The sequence below is a fragment of the Anarrhichthys ocellatus genome, unplaced genomic scaffold (assembly GCF_004355925.1).
Source record: "Anarrhichthys ocellatus isolate YVR2014 unplaced genomic scaffold, GSC_Weel_1.0 scaffold3, whole genome shotgun sequence".
NCBI classification, from domain to species: domain Eukaryota; kingdom Metazoa; phylum Chordata; class Actinopteri; order Perciformes; family Anarhichadidae; genus Anarrhichthys; species Anarrhichthys ocellatus.
The window spans coordinates 2666989-2687439 of NW_022280033.1; the positions used below are offsets into that span (position 1 = coordinate 2666989).

Consider the following 20451-nt stretch of genomic DNA (forward strand, 5'->3'; position numbering starts at 1 on the left):
CAGTGAACACATCCAACAGACCTGATCACCAGGTCTGGAGCTGGACCTCAGTACAGCTCTCATGGCTCAATGAGAGCAAAGAACTGCAGCCAGGTCCCAACATCTGGAGCAGAGCTTTAATGGATCGGCTTGTACAGAATATTAACAGCCATGTTTGAACATATGGGTGTTCACTATTGGCCATCTTCATTTTATTTCCTCCAGGACGATTGGCCACTGCAACAGTGGAGAAATAGCTTTATTTCATTGCATTTTTCTTTGAATTAAAAGTTCAATGTCAACGATTGAATTCAAATGAACCAGAAATAAATGATGTTCTGCATTCAGCTACCATATTGAAACAAATTCATTTTACATCTCTGTTTAAATTCAGCATGTAAGATTCTGTCGATGTGACTCTTTGTACACTAGAGGGCGGTATACAATCACGTTCTGAAAGCCTCGCGTATTAGCCAGCAATGAAACACACCGATTGTGTCCACAGTGCAGCTGTACGTTGTTAGTCTCGTGCACATAAATCAAATGCAACATGCAACATTTCTCACTAAAACAAACTAGTCGAAACAGACCTGCACATCCTATTTTGGGCTTGAGAATGAAAGAAACCAAAGACTTTCATTTGTAATAATAATAATTAATATTGTATCTTTTGTTCTGGCTCTTCCACCGGCTACATTACATACCTGTCAGTGTCAACAGCAGCATTTACAAAGACAGCTTTTGGTCTGGCTGAATGGAATTTGCTCTTTTCATGTAACTTTTAAAGTAAATATTAAATAGCACACGGTTGAATTATCTGGCTCTGTTTGTTCCTTCCCGTCTCCTCGTATTCATGTTGGTTTTGTAAGAGAAGAGACAATCAGTGAACCACTACAACCTGTATTCCCGTGTCATCATCGAGCCAAACCTAATGCTGCTCACTTCCCTGGCTGCTGTCCAGCTTCTGCTGAGAGAACGAAGAAGAAGCAGAAATGAATGAAAGCCTACAAAGAACGAGGATGAACATGAATGGTAACATTGTGACAATGAATAACGATGTGTCACACCACAGAATGTTTGTGAAAGGTATTATTTTGATAATAATCCCATCTGATTGATTCTGGTGGGACATGAACAACATGTGTCCTGCTTTAAACTGGTTTCATTCGCTGAATAGAAGCCTCGTTCACCACACAACAACTCACCGACTTCAGGAAGTGTATCTCTGAGCTGAGCGCCTCTCGCAGGAGCTCAAGCTCTCCTTCTTTATGCTTCTCCAGCTCCGCCCTCAGCCTGGTAAACAAAAAAAGGATCTGAATATCAAGTTTTAACACATATTTTGTCTTTGTATCACTCTACTTTAACGAGGTGTTACCTCACTATTGGCTTTAATCACTCAGTAAAAAATAACAGAACTACATGAACTACATGAAACTGAAACCGATTTTTCACTTTAGTATCTTAGAAATAACCAGCTCAAGATAAAAGCTTTGTTCTAAACAGCTTTCTCCAAAGGTTTCGATGCATTCAGATGTACAGTACGCAACAGAAAATCACGAGTTCCAGTATGTTTACAAGCACGAAAACAACGTCAGTACCGGAAATACTCTCGCAGGCAGAATGTACAAGTTGAGTGAATAGTCTCCTGGACTGTGGACGGACCTTCCTGAGGAGATCAAGGCTGCAAACTCTGTCTCATCGTTCAAATCAGAGTTAAAAACAAACTCTTTACAGTCGTTTTTCTCTCACTATATTTGTGTTTTAGGACATTTTGTTAGTTTTCTGTGTTTTCTCTTGGCTTTCAGTTTATTTCATTCTTTGTGTTTTAAATGTGTTTTTATTATAAAGCACTGTGTAACAGTGTTTTAAAAGGTGCTATATAAATCAACTTTATTGTTATTATTAATAATATTCAGAATGATTTGTCGTTAGCAAACAGGAAGTAGGGACACTTGAACATGTTGCTGAGTAGGAAGTAAGCAGAAATACAAACTTCCCGGCAACAACACAGAAGACAATGCTCTCCCTTTGTCACAGACTAAAACAACCCATCTGTCCTCAAAGTCAATATTTCACTCTAGTTTCATGAACATGAATGATATTGTATCACTCGGTTCAGTCTGCTTGTGGAAAAAGCCCTTCTTGGGTCCGTGGTACCTGCTGCTGGCAGGTGTTGGGAGGATCTATACTGAGCCACACATGAGCCTGAGACACGCTGCCTCCATCTTTCTTTTATTGGAAGTTAATGAAACAATAAAACAGCTGAGCTGAAATTGCCCTCCCAGTGTGAGAACAGCAGTGTTTTAAACTGTACTCTTCTCTGTGGAACTTACAAATCGGATCTTTAAGGCGAGCACACTTTTCAGATGCTATGATGATTTTTACAACAGCGAGACACTTTGTTTTTGGGATATCGGGGGTTTAATATCAGATTTCTGCAGTGCAGTGTGTAATATAGCAGTAATATATCGCATCAAAAAATACATACAACTCCTGAATCATAACTCCGGAGCACATTGAGTGAATATCTCAGGTATTATAGTTCCATTCTATTACGTGACAGTGAACGATGGACACCAGCAGCCGCCCTGTTTTGCACACTGAACACTTTTTAAATGACTGTAGCACTCATTCAAATTGACATGCATTCAATTTCCAACAATCAATAAGCGCAAGAGTTAAATATGGGTTTTAAAGAGACGTTGCTGCGGTGGCTGAAGACAGGATTGATGGCTTCAGTTCAGAATGGATGATCATAGGAATGAGTGAGAGGAGGCCTCTCTCCTCCAAAGCCACATCCTCAGCACTTCCATGAGGCTAATAAGCCCGGGGGGTAATGAAGGCCCGAGTATCTTTAATGAGGCTGATGGATGAACAGGACATGCTACCCACATGCATGATTTAAGGCAGTGCTGGGAGAAGGAGGGGCGCTCAGAGAAGGACAGAGAACAATAAATAACATTTTGTGCCTCGTCAGGGTGTCTCTAATTAAATACTGGGAGAAAAATGTGTTACAATAACTGAATACATATTCAAATTTTAAAAAACCAAAAGTGTAAACCTCATCATCTCGATAGGTTTGGGGATTTGTTAATCACTTCACATCCATAGTATCGTGGAGGAGACATTATCCAAAGTAGTGGCATCAGCAATAACAATGGCCCTTCCTTCCTGGAACTCTATTGATCTCTGCTCTTTCATTAAATGAAGGAAGTCTCTTCGTGGAGAAACACGGTGGGCGGCGCTCACCTACCGGTCCTGTTTCAGTGCAGCAGGTCCGTTCATTTCCTACAACTAGTTCATCTTCCACTGTGATGAGCAGACACACACGGGGCTCGCTGCTGTTGCCCGTTTGTTTCCATTCTTGTATATTTGGACGCCTCATTGTGAGGAGATGAGGGTTGTTTGGATCTCCGCCCCTTACAGGTCTTCGTGGTTTGTAATGTTACCGAGCTTCACTTCATGCTTTTCTTATAAAATCTGCGTTTTGTTCTCATTCTTCCACTCACTGTCAAAAGGTACAACTTCAAAATATGTAGATGTACTGCTGTATAATGAACGAGTCTGATGATACCGTGTGTAGCTTTGTGTCACACTTGATGACTGACCAAACGCTCTTTACTGTTTGAGAAAAAAAGAGTTGCTGCAAGCTGCTCTTTGTCACGGATGTCCATGGGTGACAATTAAGGGAAACTGCATAAACCAGTCCATATAGAGCACGAGGGGTCAGAGAAGGGTTTGGTGAGGATGAAATCTCAACCCAATTAAACACCTCTTGGAGATTTTGGACTTTCCACCACCGTGGATAAAACACCAGAAGAGGGCATATCTCTATCCGTCTATATGTCAAGACAGTTGATTTGGAAACTGGCGTTGAAGCAACATCTTACGAACGCTCGACCTCAAAGGACTTTACAAAAATCTGCTTTCCAACACATCTTAATAATCGGACGGCAGACATTTACTTAGTTCTTACTGTTTTATTCATCTTCAGACACACACAGAGCTTCCTCTTACCACTCCATACATATGCAGTACTACTGTAGTGTGTGTGTGTGTGTACTCTATTACATATTGTACATCTCTCAGCTCAGTTCAAAGTAGGGATGCTTCCTTCACATAGAAAAGTTTGTTTGGTGAAATCAAACATCACGTTTTAACGAAATAAAATCAAACTGCATTTCTTTGTTGTTTATTCGCTGGATAAGCATTCAGTGTAAATACTTAACTCTCCGCCCCGCATTCATTCTGCCTTGCAGACCTCCCTGGATCAATCACATTAGCCTCAGTTTCCTGTTTTTTTCTTCCCTTTCCACTTGTTGACTGAATGAAATACACTTTGTATCAAAGACTTAATTAAGCCAACCGGTCCTAATGCTCTGTTATTTACACTTCTAGATGTGGACTCCAGCCAGCCGGATACAGAGAGAGAAACACAGACGCGTGGGCTCGCTGGTCTACTCAGCACTTCTCACAGTATGATTCACTTCTGCTCTCAGTAAATAACACCTTCTGTCTAATGAGCCCGCCAAAAGCGCCGCTTCCTGTTGTTAACACCGGGACTCCCCTCTCCTCGTTCTCCGAGTGCGTTTAGCATCACGAGAGGAACGGAGGCCACCGGTGCTGCTACGGAGATGAATCGTCATCAGTTAAAATTGAGGAAACAACGGAGCCCTGGCGAGGAGAGGACAGCCGTTGCAGTGTTTGTCCACCAAGCCTACTGACGGGCCTGCAAAGACGGAGAACACTCAACTAATTAAACATCACAGCTGCTCAGCCGGCAATATTTTAAATAGCAGGAAGCTCTAAGGAAGCGTCTGTGAACTAACATTTTCTCTTTTATGAGCCGCTAAATAGCTTACTGCTGCGTTTCCATTTAGTTGTGTTCTTTTTGGCCCCTCTGTGTTTGTGTTCGCTCCTTATTTCCCTGCAGCGTTCACTGTTTACTCTTTTGTGTCTCAATAGGATTCTTTTCTGCGACATACAGTAATTGCAAATCAGAGGCTGCGTGCTGTGTCTGTGTGTCAACATATAAAAAGCCCTCCCAGCGCCCGGACAGCTGATAACACTCACCTCAGACAGGTGCCGTCAGTGAGAGGCTTCCGACTGACAGACAGGCTCTCCGCTCGCAGAGATTCCGTCTTTGCTTTGGCTTCAATCGTCTGCCGATCCAGGTCTGCAGTCAGGAATAATAAACCACACACAACATGACTTTCCTTCAAAAAGACAGACATAGGGGCATTGTTAAGACGTTTGCTGAAGGGGCAATGGGGACCAAGTTTGGATCACACAGTACCACCACCACCACCACCACGTCCCACAACTGTGAGGCACTTCACCTCTCCCACTCCAAAGGAGTTGCTCTCATGGATCAATCACTTCAAACTGAACTTCCTGGGAAGCATTGTATCTTCAAACCTGTAGCAACACATCCACAGCAACGCAGCTTTGATTTTGTTTTATTGCCGTGCTATTTTCATTCCAAACATGCTTAAACCTGTATTTGTACTGGATAGCTTCCAGCTGAGAATGCATCGTGTGGGTGTGTGAGCACAACCCCTTCAACACTGATAAAAAAAGGAAAATAAAATCCACAAAATCAGTGACCTGGTTATGAAACCAGAAACATACTTTATGTTCAACATCTGGGCTCAAGATACTGTACAGCTGACTCAGCAGCATGGGTGGATTTTCAAGTTGTACATTCTAGAGAACTCCTTTTCTCTACATTTGAAACAAGGAGGGTTTAAAAGGTGCTCCCTCTGAGCCACATTATCCACATTAGAATGAACGTCTGGTGCGTTCACCTTTGTGGGTGTGATCCAGGCCCTGCAGCTTGAGCGTGAGCGCTCTCTTCTCCTCCTGCATGGCGCTCACGTGATTGTTCCTGCGGCTCATCAGCTCCATCTCTGATTGTAGAGGGAGACAAGACGAGTCCTATTGCTGATGATTGAGTAAAGATCACCAGGAGGGCTGAAGTTCAGAACCACTTTATACCGCTCAGTGGGAGAAAACTTCTGGCTTCCCAGGGAATGCAATGTGGGCATTTCTTTAAACTCACTTTAACTCTACAAACAATAAGAAAATGCTGCTCCCTTGAGCCCAGATTAAACACATATTATGATGACACTGGTCCTCACCCTCAATCCTGTAGAACTAATGAAAACATTTCAAACCATATCAAAGTATAATTTGTCATTAAATGTTGCTGGGCTTTGAGAAATATGATACATTGAATAAACCATTGGGACTGCAACTTCTGTACAAACAATTACCACACGCTACTTGTTGGTTAAACTTAGTGATTCAATTAAATACACACACACACACCCACTAAGCATAGCTTTCCTATCCTTATCTAATAATAAGTAGTATATTATATATATATATTTCCAGTCGTCCCAGTAATGATTCTAATTACTGATTTCTTTCTCTGACCATCATCTAAACATTTTAACCACATTCTTCCTGAAATCAAACTGACTGCTGTCAGCATGCCCATCATTCTAATTACAGTATAAAGCATCCGTCTACTGTGACAACAGTACAGCTGACAGTGTTGTAGGACCTTTGTGTAATGATTCCACCTCCCGATCCAGCTCCAGGCTCTCGGTGTGCGTTTGGCTCTCGAACACTACGTCTCTGTTCCCACAAAGACTGAAGTCACCGTTGAACCTTGAGATCTCTTGAAGGAAGTTTTCCTCTTCTTCTTCAGACTGCCGCTTTATCTTGACCTGGTGTGAAAAGACAGATCACGGGAAACGCTTCCAACAATAATAAGAAAGCAGCTGCTAGAATAAATGATGAATTGATTATTCAAAAACTTAAAAAAGACACACCATTTGGTTATCAAAATATGTGTATTCATACTACACATAACATGCTGTAAGATGTAAATATCGATTCAGGCTTCAACCCACCAGACGTTCCCTTCGTTGGCTTCTCTGGCAGAGCAGCTCCCCAATTTGCTTCAACATCTGCTCCTCGCATTTCTTCATCAGGCCGTGCTGCAGCCTCATCGTAGACAACTGCTGAGCCTGGAACACAAGGAGATGAGTGGGCAGGTAAGAAACACAACCCGACAGACAGACGTACTGAGAGGGACAAGCATGTCCGTGATCCCACAGAAGGAGAAATTAGATGAAATGAATTATGGACAGCTGGTAAAATCATGTAAAAGGTGACATGTTGGTGAGCCTTCCTGGGTAAATAAAAAATGTCTTTGACTACTTTTAACCTATGTCTCAAGATGTCTCTTCGTTTGAAACATCTCTCTCTTTCTATATGTGTATATATCTCAATACACTTTCAAACTTTTCTTGTTTACTTCCCTTTGCTTCTCATCCTCCTGTGATTATATGGTACAGCCCAAAGGATAGAAGAGTGCCAAATTACGTAGGGGGGCGCCTTTTAAAGATGCCTCAGTCATTACTTTCCGTACAGTTTTCCATCTGTTACTCGAGCTGTCAAGGAAGTGAGTTTATTGTTTCCTATGTGGTGGTGTACGTTTTTTAGCGAGCACAATCAGATTCCAAGTTTTCTAAACAGTGTAATTATCTTAAGACAGCTCTCATAAACTGGGAGATGTTACGTCATGAGAACTGTAAACACACTGTGCTGTAAACACTCCCTGCATATCTGATGTAAACAGCTCCAATATTCCACCCTGAAGGGGGTCAGAAAAAGGTATCACAGTCCTGTGTCCTCAGGCAGATAATACTCAGACAGACATGGCCTTGTATTCAGCAACCTTTACTAATAAGAGCGTAATCTGCTCTTTTGAGCGGATGTCCACTTATACGAGCGCAGGAAGAAGTGAGCAATATTTCTGAGGGGTCAACGGGCCTGCCTTTGACATCATATCTCACACATGCTGACAGGTTTCACTAATGTTATCCGGTGGAAATTAGCCATTGATCTGCAGTGGCACTTGCAGTTTGAACTGTTGATGGAAACGAATGGGAGAGATTAAGTGTTTTAAATCATAAAGCAGATCAGCTCATCAATATGCCGATATGCACTTCTTTACCTCATATGTCAACACCACTAATACTGTATGCAGCCCCAAGGTACAGCAGTTATTGCTGATTGTATTTGTTTATCTTTGCATTTACTTTTTATCACAAGTAAAACGTGACACATTTAAAGCAACATCAAACAATCCCCGTTTTATAAATGCATCCCGGATGAGCAGTAAAAGTATATCTTTTACTCCCGACACAATGGACAAAATAGTCAAATATTAACCAATACTTCATGATGTGACTGCTGCTTAGGCAAGAAGCCCAGATGAACATTTACTGCGTCTAGAGGCACAGTTCATGGTCAGAATAAATGATATGCCACCGTGCAAATGAGGATAAGGCTGTGCAAATATCAGGCTTTTTCACCAGCGAGCTGCCATGAAACAGGCAATAGTCACATTCACCTCTTTAAAATTATTATTAAAATAATAATTGGTGAAACATGTTAAAGCCATCACAATTATAAACCCATTAAAATGTTAAAATCCACTAAAGTTTATTATAGGGCACCATTTTGTCAGACAACTTTGGTAATATGTTCAAACTCAGCCTGCCAAAATCATTAATATACCAAAAGACAAGACAGATATTGAACACTGCGTCATGACTGCTCCTCCAGTCACAAAAAAATATTCATAATTCACACATTAGCAACAAGTACAGGAGAAAAAGCTAATTGTGTCATGGCGTCACCTTTTTATCGAGTTCCTCACTGGTCTTTTCATTCTTCTCTGTGGTGCTCTTGATCTTCTCATTACATCTGATGATGGCTACTTTGACTGAAATACAAGATAAGGAATAAGCCAATGAGAGAAACGCACCTTAGATAATGTAAATGTGGGTTGAGAAAGAGGGAGGTTGGGCTAAATATTCATATTGCTAACCCGGCTAGGTAGCATTGTAGCTAGTCTGCCAATGTTAGGTAAGCTAATGCTATAGCTTGTTTTGCTAGCTGAAATGTATATTCATACCTTCTTTGATTTTTTGTGTCTGTTCAGTTAACTGTTGTTCAGTTTGAAGGATTTGTTGGAACAGTGTGTCTAAACTCATTTTTAGTCAATAAGTGGCATAATAAAGTGACCTAGAATCAATAGAGGAAGATATCGCACTGTATAGTGTTGACTAGCTAACACCTAGTTAGTCTCCCGTGACTAGTTACGCTAACGTAACGTAAACTACGCCTATGACGCAGCTTCGAGGAAACAACCGCCAAAGCTGCGTCAAATGCGTAGTTTACGTCTACTTAGTTACGTTATGATTTACGTCTACTTAGTTGCGCTAACGTAACTAAGTGGACGTAAACTACGCCTATGACGCGGCTTTCAGGAAACGGCTGACACTGACCGGTTGGTTTGATCTTTGCACGCATTGCTAATATGACAAACATTGCTCATAAACAATGAGCCATAGTCATTTATTTTGTCAAGTGACTGCTTTGAGAGTCACTAACGTTACCCCCCTTTTAATATATATAACGTTATATATATATATATATTTTTTAAGTTACACTGTCATTGATCAGTCCAGTACCCACTTAATTGTGGGACTGTTGAACGTAATGGAGTGCTGTTTAGGCACAGTCAGCTTTCTCAACACTACTCCATTGAGGCTCGCTGCTCACATTTGTCACAAAAAAATATCCTGACTTTGACCAATTTTCTCGTTTCACCACTTGCACAGGAAAAAAAAGAGCTTCTGATCCGGTGCCATGAGCCACATTACCGTGTGAAACGATAAATGACCCGAAGGACTACATCACTGTGACACGCATTTGCAAAATTAATATCACATATTGATTAAGGCTTTTCATAAATCACCAGACTGACTGGCAAGGCTCCCTTTGGAGACTTAAAAACAGCAAAGTCATCAAATTGTACGCAGACAATTATCCCAGATAGCAGCCTCAGCCTGTCGTTCATTTGTGCCCATTTTCTGTCTCTCCGCCTGTCATGTTCCCTGCAAAAAAAGAATGAGCTGCGGACATTGGCCTGTGGCGTATCTATTTAACAAAATTGAAAGCCATTTTGAAAAGTGCCTGTACCTTGCAGGACTGATTCATCACACCTACCTAATCACAGCTTCCTTTTCAATAAGGGAGTATTCACTGGCGTTTAAATAAGCTATTTCATCCCATCTCTGAATGAAGCTGCCCTCTCCCTCTCTCTCTGTATGTGTGTGTGTGTAAGGGTTGACTTACTGTGGCAGACGCCAGCATATCCTTGATTGATTCAGCCCAGTCTGTAATGCAGAGAGGGGCTCATTGACATAGTCTGGTCATTTAGCCAAGTGGATCAGCCTCTGAATACACCATATAGGCAATCAATGAGCTGTAGGAAGAGGCATGGCGCATCATCCCTGTTATTATAATCATGCTCTGTTGCTCTGTTAAAAAAAATGCCCGAGCCATTTGACAAGACATTGATGAAACAAGAGGTATTTGAAATGAGATGCTCATTATTTACTAACATGAGATATCGAGTGTGAAGCGTGGTGTTTGAAAGAATAACAATCTTTGCTTTTTTTGAATAGTGACCTTTACTTTGAAACCACCAACAGATGGCGACAGCCACACGGTGTCCACTCTGCTCTGTGTGGACAGAGAGCGCTGTCTGGGTGCTGCAGCTGACAAGTATAGGCCCGTATTTTGTAGAGGCTAAATGTTTTATTTAAAGTGTTTCATCATATAATACCTATCCGCCTAGTCTCGTCACAGGTGGCGGATAATGTTGCATAAGAATGTTTGTCATTTTGCAAATGGGATTAACGTTACAGCTAGCTGGGAGGAGCCACGCGCATCAATTGGCATGTCATGAATCAGGCAACTTGCAGGTGAAATATGTCTATTTATTTTTAAATTTTTAAATTGCCATGAGCTACTCCACGCGCTGCTACAGTCTACTAATCACGTCATGAAATGAGTCATGCTCTTCCATAGTTAAATACTGAGAAAAAAAAACATGGTTTCATTTCATCAACCACGTGCCCTCTGTGGTTACATGTGGCCCGTTTATGTTTTAATGGACTGGAAAAGTGATTACTATTTATCCTTTTTTAATTTCTTTACTCTGAGTAGGAAATGTTTTATTAAAAGTAAACATCATTAACACACTGTAATAACCCCAAAGAGAGTTGGAGTGAGCGTACAACTCAGCAGTGACGGTACCATCACTGTGCTGCATGCACCCATTGGGACCTAGATTTTTCCGGTGCTCATTAGTGAGTTAAGTGAGCTTAAAGCTACTTATTTATTTTCTGTGCTGCCGTTGTAATATTACCGTAATAATGGGTTGAGTTCGCTGATAGGAAGGTCTATCTTTGTACATTTATTATAAGATAACTGTACTTTAGCGGCGAGTGTGTGTGTGTGTGTGGGGGGGGGGGGCTCTCTCCTCGTGCTGAATGCGCTGCAGACAGCCAACACGTTGGGCTCCAGTTGGCTGTGCGCGCTCAGACGCAGACGCACAGACGCAAGCATCCCGCTGGCTGGAGTTGGAGGACACTCGCCCGTTTCGCCTCCACCGCAGGTCTGATCCCTTTGTCTCCCGGCGGTGAGAAGACCACCCGCACGGGAGGAAAAGAACGAAGAAGAAGAAGAAGAAGAAGAAGAAGAAGAAGAAGAAGAAAGAACAAATGAAACACTTCTTTTGACTGAGAGTCCAATAAACTGCAGAATCGGGACTGGACACTTTTTTTTTTTTTTTGGAGAGGTGGTGGGGGGGGGAGGAATTATTTCTCACATGAGGCGAGCCGGATCCGTTTTGTACAGCGGAGCGCGCACTGCTGCGTCTTTCCAATGGATTTCAGTACAGTGGAAGTACCCTGGGAATCAAACTACTGTTAAGTCGCTTTTAGCTCGCGAGTTTCGTTCCAACAAGGGTTTATGTTTCACAAGAAGAGAAGGACGATGATCCTCCAAGTGCTGTACGTCCTTCTGCCTCTTTTTGGTAAGTTTCACGAGATGTATTACCACCAACAGCTGTCCGTTTGATACCAATACATCCCGTAGGCGCGTGCGGTATTTAGTGGCTAAATTGCGAAATGAGGGGGGGGGGGGTGCAGTCCGGCAGAGACAGTGGCTGCTCGCTGAGAGTCATAAGGTGTGGAGGCTACCGTGGTCCAAAGTGCTCTAAATAACAAAGTCAAGCTGGAGCTGCCTCATCAAACAATAGTGAAGGTGACAGCAAATCTTCACTCTTATCAATCTAAACCTCTGCAAACTAGCTGCATCACGAAGTTATGAAGTAGTACCAACTGCTTTCAGTCAGTTGTTACTCGCGGTGCAGCCTATACATTCTCCACGGAGAGTGTTGATAGTCTATAAAAAACTCTGCAAGCCGAGGCATTATTATGCTTCACTTTTATTATTATTATTGTTATTATTATGATTATTATTAGAAGTGTCACTTCTGTTTCCAGATGTGTTGTCGTACGCTGAGGAGAACGTGCGTGCCGCGGCCACCCGGCTGGACTGCGTGCGGGCCAGCGAGCAGTGCCTGAAGGAGCAGGCGTGCAGCACCAAGTACCGCACGATGAGGCAGTGCGTGGCCGGCGGCAAGGAGAGCAATTTCAGCATGGTGTCCGGCCTGGAGGCCAAGGACGAGTGCCGGAGCGCCATGGACGCGATCAAACAGAGTTCCCTGTACAGCTGCCGGTGTAAAAGGGGCATGAAGAAAGAGAAGAACTGCCTGCGCATTTACTGGGGGATCTATCAGACGTTACAAGGTCGGTTTGATGCTTTCTGTTGTCAAAAAAAAAATACACACTTACTCCTTTAGCAGATTTTGATTAAGAATGGTGTGATATCATTAATCAGAGTAAGGTATTTGTGTAAAGGTATATTAAAGAATTAACAATAGTACAATATTTGTCCTTTTTGCTAGGGGGGTGTGCTATAAAACATCTGCTTAAGTCCCTCAGTGGTCTTTGTTTGGGTGGACTGCTACATTTACAGTATGCCCTGCAGCTATTAATGTGAAATGGGCATTCTCCATAGGTTGTCTAATCTGCTCAGTAGAGGGGTGAGGGGGATTAGTTGGCCCCGGCTCCTCCCACTGTTGTATGGAGTGGGCACTGTCAGTCCTCCCCCTCCCTCCCTTCCTCCCCCCTCCCCTTCCAGCTCTATGACCCTCCCCATCCCTGCTACACCACAAACACAGAAACTCCAAAAAGTAGCACACAGCTTTTTATATATTAGCAGTCCAATGCGTTCACGGACGATCACTCAGCTTTTACTCAAATTCGTCCCCCGATTCGGTTCACCGCCATGAGATACTGTTTGACCTCCCAAATCACTTTCCTTGAAGGTAATGGAGCGTGCAGCCCCTCAGCGCTGGCACTGCCATCTTTAAGTGTTGATCATAGCAGGGTGGGGGGGGGGGGGCTTTTAGTCCCTAAACTGCATCCAGCCCGTTGCCAGTGGGTCGGCTTCCAGTTGCGCAACACAGCTGACCAACCTGCCTAATCAAGCGTGGGGCTGTGTGCTAGCGTGGATATCGACTGACCCAAATAACCCGTGTCACTTGCAGGCTAATGTGAGGGGTGAAAGATGAAAAACACAACAGGAGGGTGTTCAAAACAGATCTATCTATCTATCTATCTATCTATCTATCTATCTATCTATCTATCTTTCTATCTAACTATCTAACATCTGCTTGTCTTCATCACAGGTAATGACTTCTTGGAGGATTCTCCGTACGAACCCATGAACAGCCGTCTATCTGACATTTTCCGCCTGGCTCCCATCATAGGTAAGAATTAAAGAAATCTGTTCCTGTGGAGGCTTTTCACTCTGTCCCTTCGGATTTATTTTTGTTATTTTTAGTTTGCCATTGGTCACCCATCTCAGTTGAGATAGGATTAAGCTCCAAGCTGTGCATGCTCTCACCGAAGGTTATCTGTGTGTATCCTCCCTCATCCTCTCCGCTATCTGTCTTTCTTTCTCTCCGCTTGTTCTCGCCCCAGCAACACTGCATGCTGGCTGGAAGTGACCTTGCATGGGGAGCTATAGTTCTGAGTCCCGTCAAGCGGGGGGAGAAATGCTGCAGATGTAGAGGGAAAGGCTCTGTTGTCGGGTGTGTTTCGCTGCGGTCGTGGCGAGCTTCCTCTCGTGGCTGTTTGAATCCACTTGTTGAAAAGGACTCGCTCTGTGAGTAAACGCGGGAGAGCGTGATGAGCATTTTTCTGTTCTCCTCCGTGTGTGTGGGAGCGACGCCGACGAGAGCCTCTAGATGGCGATGTTATTCCCTGCTTCACAGCCACTCTGTGGACCCACGGTTGAGGCTGTTGTGGGTATTTGAGAGCCTGATCTATGAATGTGGCACAATCATGTATCTGCTCACATTTTCATTATCACACCGCAGGTGATGAGTGGTGTGTCAAATCAAACAGACGCGCTCTGCCTCCACATCCTCGCAGAACAAGGCTGGTATTTTGACCCCTTTTGATACGGAGGAGCCTTTTCTCTCTGTATCCTCAGTCAATTTTATCTCACAATGGGCCGATGTGCCCTAAACCAATGTTTCTCTTATAGCAGGGTGAGATCATGAAGTGGGTGGCAAGATAGAGATGAACAAAATCTTGGCCCGGGTACCGACTTCATGACCAATTTGCTGTTTCTAAAGAGACGCCGCCTGAGAAAAGACAAGCTTGTTGTGTTAAGAATATTCTCTCCTCTCGCAACTCTCTATAGAAAAAGGGGACTTTCACAGGAGACACCCCACCACGCCACACTTTATATATGTCTCTGACCCCTAATGTGCCAGCGAATCCCGGAAAGGACCAGACACCCCCACAGGCCATCGGTGCGGAAGCGTGCGCGGCACAGAACCATAGTTCACATCTCAGGCAGCTGACATCTATCGCCGGTCTGAGTCGTGGGTTCCAGAAGCGGGAATAGACAGATTTATGGTGTCATTCTCATCATGAAGGCAGGCACTCCTTATTTAATGTCCGAATACCACTTGATGTTGATCGATGGCTTTGCATATACTGTATATCTCTCTCTGTAAGCGGCAGAGATCAGACATCATATCAGTGTGAGAGAGTCATCGAAGGACATTTATGGAGAGCAGGGTTGCCGCCAATGATTATTTTCATTAATGATTAAGCCTTTGGTGCCCTCAAATTGCTTGTATACCCAAAGGTATTCAATTTACAATGATATAAACAGGAAGTCCTCACATTTGAGAAGTTGGGATACATTTGGCATTTTCTTCCTTTCTAAATGACACATTTGTGTTTCATTTTCTATCAACTTTAGTGCTTCACGCTCTTCAGTTTCCGACCTTTTTGACACGTTCTTAGAATAAAGAATTATCTACATGCAACCCTTCATCACAAGTTTTGATATGAGTGATTTTTGATTCATGAGTTGTGTTTTAAAGGTTTTTATAAGTGGAAGATTTAGCAAGAGAAAAATCAAACATTTGAGAAAAGTCAGAAAACAATCTACTTTATATTGTGTAACAACAAATTCTTGAACCGCTGGACCAATCAACATAGTTTTCCAGTGCTAGTTCAAACACCTGTTCATGGTGATTGACACCTTTGCATATATCTCTCTTTTGACGTAACATTAGATCCGCCCTGGGTCTGTCATTAAAGTGCAGTTATGGAGAGCGTGACTTTTTCTATAGTATAACTACAGGCGGATGAGACGTTGGTGAACTAGGCCAGCGGAATGGTGATAAGCATATAAGACAAAGCAGAGAGGGATAAAGCTAGAATGAGAATAGCATCTGATCATTAGAGGAGAATTGTCGGGCAGGAGCCGGGGATGGAGGGGTGAGAGGAGGAGGCTGCAGGGGTGAGGGTTAATTAGCGAATAGCAGGGTAAGGCTAAGAGGACACGGAGCACAGGCTCCTCTGCTCTTTCTGTGGAAATTAAAGGGCAAGGTGACAGGAGAAGGATCCAGGCAGAAATGATTAGAGCTTAGAGCGCGTTTCTGATCACTCAGACAACCTCGTTACGTGTCCGCCGAATTGAGCAGAGAACTCGAAAATGTACACGCAAAAAAGCCACAAAAAAACATACATAGTTTGAAAGGGGAACCAATATGCAAAGTGCACTCTGGGGATTCTCATTTTCATATTATGCAAATGTTTAGATATCACCTCTGTACCTATTTAATTTCCCTAATGACTCCAACATTACATGCACAATTGTAAGAACAATGCACAACAAGTCTTGAATGCACAAGTGAAATGTGTGTGAAATATAACTGCACAGTAAAAAAAGATACTGGGGGAATTGTTTCTCACATAACTTTATGTTGGAGGTAGGAGTGATGTTAGAGTACAGTACAATAGCCAATGTGATTGCTTTTTTCACTGTACTTCTATGGGAGGTCTCTGTACATTTTCTTAGGTGCCCTAAATCACCTGTACATCTCATCTGTCTTTTACATACCTTCAATTTCATGCTTAAAGATTAGATATGAATGATAATTTTTTTGCTACTTAATATTGAAACTATTTTATCTACGCAGAATGCTCTCAGGTCCTCAGATTTAGGATCCGAGTCAGTAATCTGTGCCCCCCCCCCCTATTTCAGGAGGCTCTCTGAACGAGTCTCATGTCTGTCTCAGTAAGGCAGTAGGACTCAGTGATCCGGGGCTATAGGAACAATAGGCAGCCACGATGATCCTATAATTCCATAATCGGCCCCATTTCTCCCGACTGAAGTGACTTAATCTCCAGTGACACCCATACATACAGTGCACAGACACACAGACACTCAAACACACACTGTTGAGCCCTGAACACCTGTTCCCAATGAAATGCCCATAGGCGTCAGTCTGATTTCATTAGAGAGACACGAGTATACTGTGTGTGTGCAACTGAAGTGAATACATGTGTTGTGTTTGCTGATTTACACAAATCATACGCATACTCAAAAACGTAAGATTTGAACAGAGCGCCATTTCATTAAGGTAAACGAGGTTCTCGGAGTTCATGTGTGGAATAGAAAACACGTCATTGAGAGAATAATCCAGAAGGTTCTAGCACATCTTGCGCATGGTCCTTTTCATCACCACACCGTTGCTCTTTTGTGTTTATGTTTCTGTCTTAATCACGAATCATTAGTCACAGTAAATATTCGAAAGTGGCTTTAAACATGTTTACTATTGTGAACTGAAGTTTGATAAATTATATATATTGGATACGAGATGTTTAAAACCCTGACATTGTAGAAATCTTAAATGATCAACTGTAACTGAAATTTGATTGAAACATTCAAGCTAATATATACGTATGCACACACACACACACACACACAGGCAACACACAGCAGTTCCACTGGGTTGATTTAGCTATTCATTTTCAGATCTTTACTGGGGACAGAGTGCGTTTACCTCTGGGGTTGAGTCCAGTGAGTCACAGTCGAGTGTGGGCAACTCATTCTTCCCTGCACCAAAAAATGAGCAGCGACTGTTGCAGTCGTCTACGGTGGTTCATTTCTCAGTAGTGCTTTCAGAAAGGCCTCGGTAAAATGTGGAAAATACTTTGGCTAAATGGCCAGATATACTGCAACAAGAAAGCCAGCAAGCTGACGGTGTTATTGTGATTATCACACACGTTGTGTCTGTGTTTTCATCTTGGAACTTAAACTTCTGTTTTCAGTCCATGAAAGTTATTTGTACCACTTTGGTCACCTAAAAATGTCTTATTCAGGGTTCCGTTGTACTTAGCCCCACCCTCTATTGTCACTTCTGGTTGCAAAAAAAACCAAGATGGCGATGACCAAAATGCCAAACTCAAGGCTTCTAAACTGTAGTCCACAAACCAATGGGTGATGTCCTGGTGACTACGTCCACTTCTTGGATACAGTCCATGTTATTTCATGCTTTCCATTACAGTTTTAATTCAGTCTCCTTGGCCAACAAAATATCTCTGTTCAGTCCTTTCGTCTTTCTCTCTCTGTCTCTCTTCAGCAGCTCTTCCTGTTGTGATGTTTCAGTTTGAGTGTGTTGGTTTCACTCTACATTGAGCATGCATGGCATACATAAACATGCCTGTGTAAAACATGAAAAGCTAGATCTGAGTGGATGCTTCTCATTGAATGTGTTGCATTTTCATTATTTCTTGTCCTTGAACTTAGCGAGATGCTCGCTTTGTAAGATGCCAGCTTTTTTTATAAATCGGTAAACAAAAAGGTAGACGTCACGCTGAGCAGAAAAACAATCATTTTCTCTCCCACCGCATGACTTCATATAAGCTGAGAGAGGAAGGAGAGAGCAGAGTTTAGATGAAATGGCTGCCTTGCTCTTTGCCAGTTGCCCATATTTATGAGTCACTGATCCATGCAGGAGGGAGAAACACAGAAACAGAGAGCATTATTCTGAGATTCAAGTGGACTTTGAATTACTGCCACACCGTTTGGCCCAGGCTACTAGAAAATCAAAGTGTTGTAGGAAATGGATGAAAAAACACAGCCTGGGTAGTTTCGTATTACTGTATTCATGAACACTGGCTGTTCCAGGTACCTTTCGTGTCCCTTTCAAACATTCCATCTTTTGATCTACTACTTCTTGCCCTGCATCAGCTTGTTTTTCAAAACATTGAATACCTAAAAAATCCCCGTTTTCAGGAGTTCTCATTTTTAGAGCCAATGCACAACTGAGGTATGCCTCACTAAACAAAAAAAACCATTTCTACATCTGGGAAATAGGTGACTCGAACTAGTTTATCAGACATGATTGAACTCTTGCAGATAAAAGACTGTTTTATTTGGTGAGCCAATAGTCATTTAGCACAAGTGCGATGAAGGGTGAGAGAAATGTAACACGGGCAAAAAGTGACACTGACCAAAAGTGACTAAAGGTAAATACAGCAGCTGTGGCTAAATGACGGGGTGGCAGTGGGTAGGAACCGAACAGATTCCAGGAGGTGCATCCTGTGAATAAAGATGAGTCGATACAACTATCATACTCACTGTGGCCTGCGGACTGACCTTTTACACCTGTTTGGCAGTTTTGAAGTGATAATATAGCATTCGGGTTGGCAGCACTTATCTGCCACTTAAACTTCCGTTTGTACTTCAAAACTTTCCTGTAAACACGGCAGTGCGATGCTGTAAACTTGTCCCTTTCTCCTCCGTGTCTTTTCCTTGTCCTTGCATGTCAAGGGTTGTCTCACTTAGATGCAACTAAATCTGGACAGATTTTGAACGTTGGAGCCATTTATCTCCAACTTGTGTTCTACCGGCGGCTATGCAGTAATCAGAAACTGTGTTCTCTGGCTTATGAAGACTCCCCCCCACCGTCGGTGTGTGCTGATGTCTGTTTGACTTAAAATCTCTACTTAAGCTCTGTCCTCCTCCCAGTTGGCTGGCACAGCGGCGCTCTGCGCATCACCCACTCACCACTCATAAGCCCCAATACACCAAAGCTCAATATTGTGTCTTTTCCACGTGTCAAGACTTCAAACGCATCCTCCTCCCTCCTACAACCGAAGTCAACCTTGACGCGCGGTTGCGGCGCTGTGTGCGCACAGATGTGTGCGGGTGTTGCGAGTGCGAAAACACCTGTAAGTGCGTGGCCCGGCTGTTAAGCCGAGGCGGCACTTCAAATCCCCCTGTGCCGACATGCAGGGCTGAGAGGCTGTCAGCACCACTCAACCACTGGCTGCAGAGGAAGTCACTCTCATTATGAGTTGCCAATGTTTAGAGATGAGAGTGACTTCCGCTATCTCTTTCCCTGCTTTGTGTGTGCCTGCACAGTGTGTGTGTGTGTGTGTGTGTGTGTGTGTGTGTGTGTGTGTTTTTGCGAGGGCGAGATAGAGTCAGGGAGGGAATGCAGAGGAGTCGCAGAGGGAGAAACATAATTTATTGTGCTGTATCTTTTGGAGAGAGAGAGAGAGAGAGAGAGAGAGAGAGGGGGAGAGAGTATCCTGCCTGTTCTCTTAACTTTATTTTTCTGCCTTTATTTATCCAGAGTTGGTCGACTGAGCACACTTTTTTTGTGCCATTCCCCGCTTCACGCTTATTCAGTCAAATGCATTTATATAGCTGGGAGTTGCTCTGGATATAAACTACATGGTTTGCCACCAAGCAGATTTAGTGTTTTACTTTATAGAAGTTTTGGAAGGAGTGGGCGTTCACCCACTTCTTTTCCCAGCCTTTAACCTTGTGATGCACCAATGGGATGGACTGAATTGTGATTGGCTCCTGACCCTTATTAAACGGATCACGAGAGCAGTCCTACAAGACTTTCGGATTGTTAAAACCTCCAGAGACACCCTGCACAGCTGACGGTCCATCACAAACAATAAGGATGTTTTCCTGTCAGAAAAGAAAGAGCTGATATTTAAGAAAACACAGGCAACGATAGATGACTCAAATCCCTGAAGAAAATGTCATTAAAACAGCATCATGAGAAGTGATTGTTTTTCTTTTTCTGTATGTCAGTCACATAACATCTCTCAGTCTAGTCTGACTCACAGCAACTTT

At 43.0% G+C, this 20451-nt stretch overlaps 2 protein-coding genes across 5 annotated transcripts in view; one reads left to right on the forward strand and one right to left on the reverse strand.

The window, feature by feature from the left end:
* Positions 1-907: 907 nt before the first annotated feature.
* Positions 908-9059, reverse strand: LOC116397577 (coiled-coil domain-containing protein 172). Its single transcript, XM_031873119.1, has 8 exons — positions 8975-9059; positions 8697-8782; positions 6900-7016; positions 6548-6713; positions 5787-5888; positions 5053-5155; positions 1185-1272; positions 908-943 (listed from the first exon to the last, which is right to left on the reverse strand). Exons 1-8 carry the CDS (start codon positions 9051-9053, stop codon positions 908-910), a joined length of 777 nt encoding a protein of 258 aa, XP_031728979.1. The 5' UTR covers positions 9054-9059.
* Positions 9060-11304: 2245 nt separating this feature from the next.
* Positions 11305-20451, forward strand: part of gfra1a (gdnf family receptor alpha 1a) — a 79763-nt gene continuing 70616 nt past the window's right edge. The window contains exons 1-3 of one of the 4 annotated variants that reach the window (XM_031872900.1): positions 11305-11947; positions 12420-12725; positions 13670-13750. In XM_031872900.1, the coding sequence (XP_031728760.1) occupies positions 11884-11947; positions 12420-12725; positions 13670-13750 (451 nt within the window). In that variant the 5' untranslated portion in view covers positions 11305-11883. The remainder of the gene's footprint in view (positions 11948-12419; positions 12726-13669; positions 13751-20451) is intronic. The other 3 variants (XM_031872882.1, XM_031872876.1, XM_031872892.1) reach the window with 3 other exon arrangements.

What these genes read in the sequence shown, in the direction of transcription:
- LOC116397577 (XM_031873119.1), bottom strand. Translation starts at nt 9,053, where the DNA reads ATGAGTTTAGACACACTGTTCCAACAAATCCTTCAAACTGAACAACAG. An exon ending in GACACAAAAAATCAAAGAAG is followed by an intron (nt 8,783 to 8,974) that starts GTATGAATATAC and finishes CTTGTATTTCAG; the next exon opens with TCAAAGTAGCCATCATCAGA. An exon ending in AGATACACTTCCTGAAGTCG is followed by an intron (nt 944 to 1,184) that starts GTGAGTTGTTGT and finishes TTCTCTCAGCAG; the next exon opens with AAGCTGGACAGCAGCCAGGG.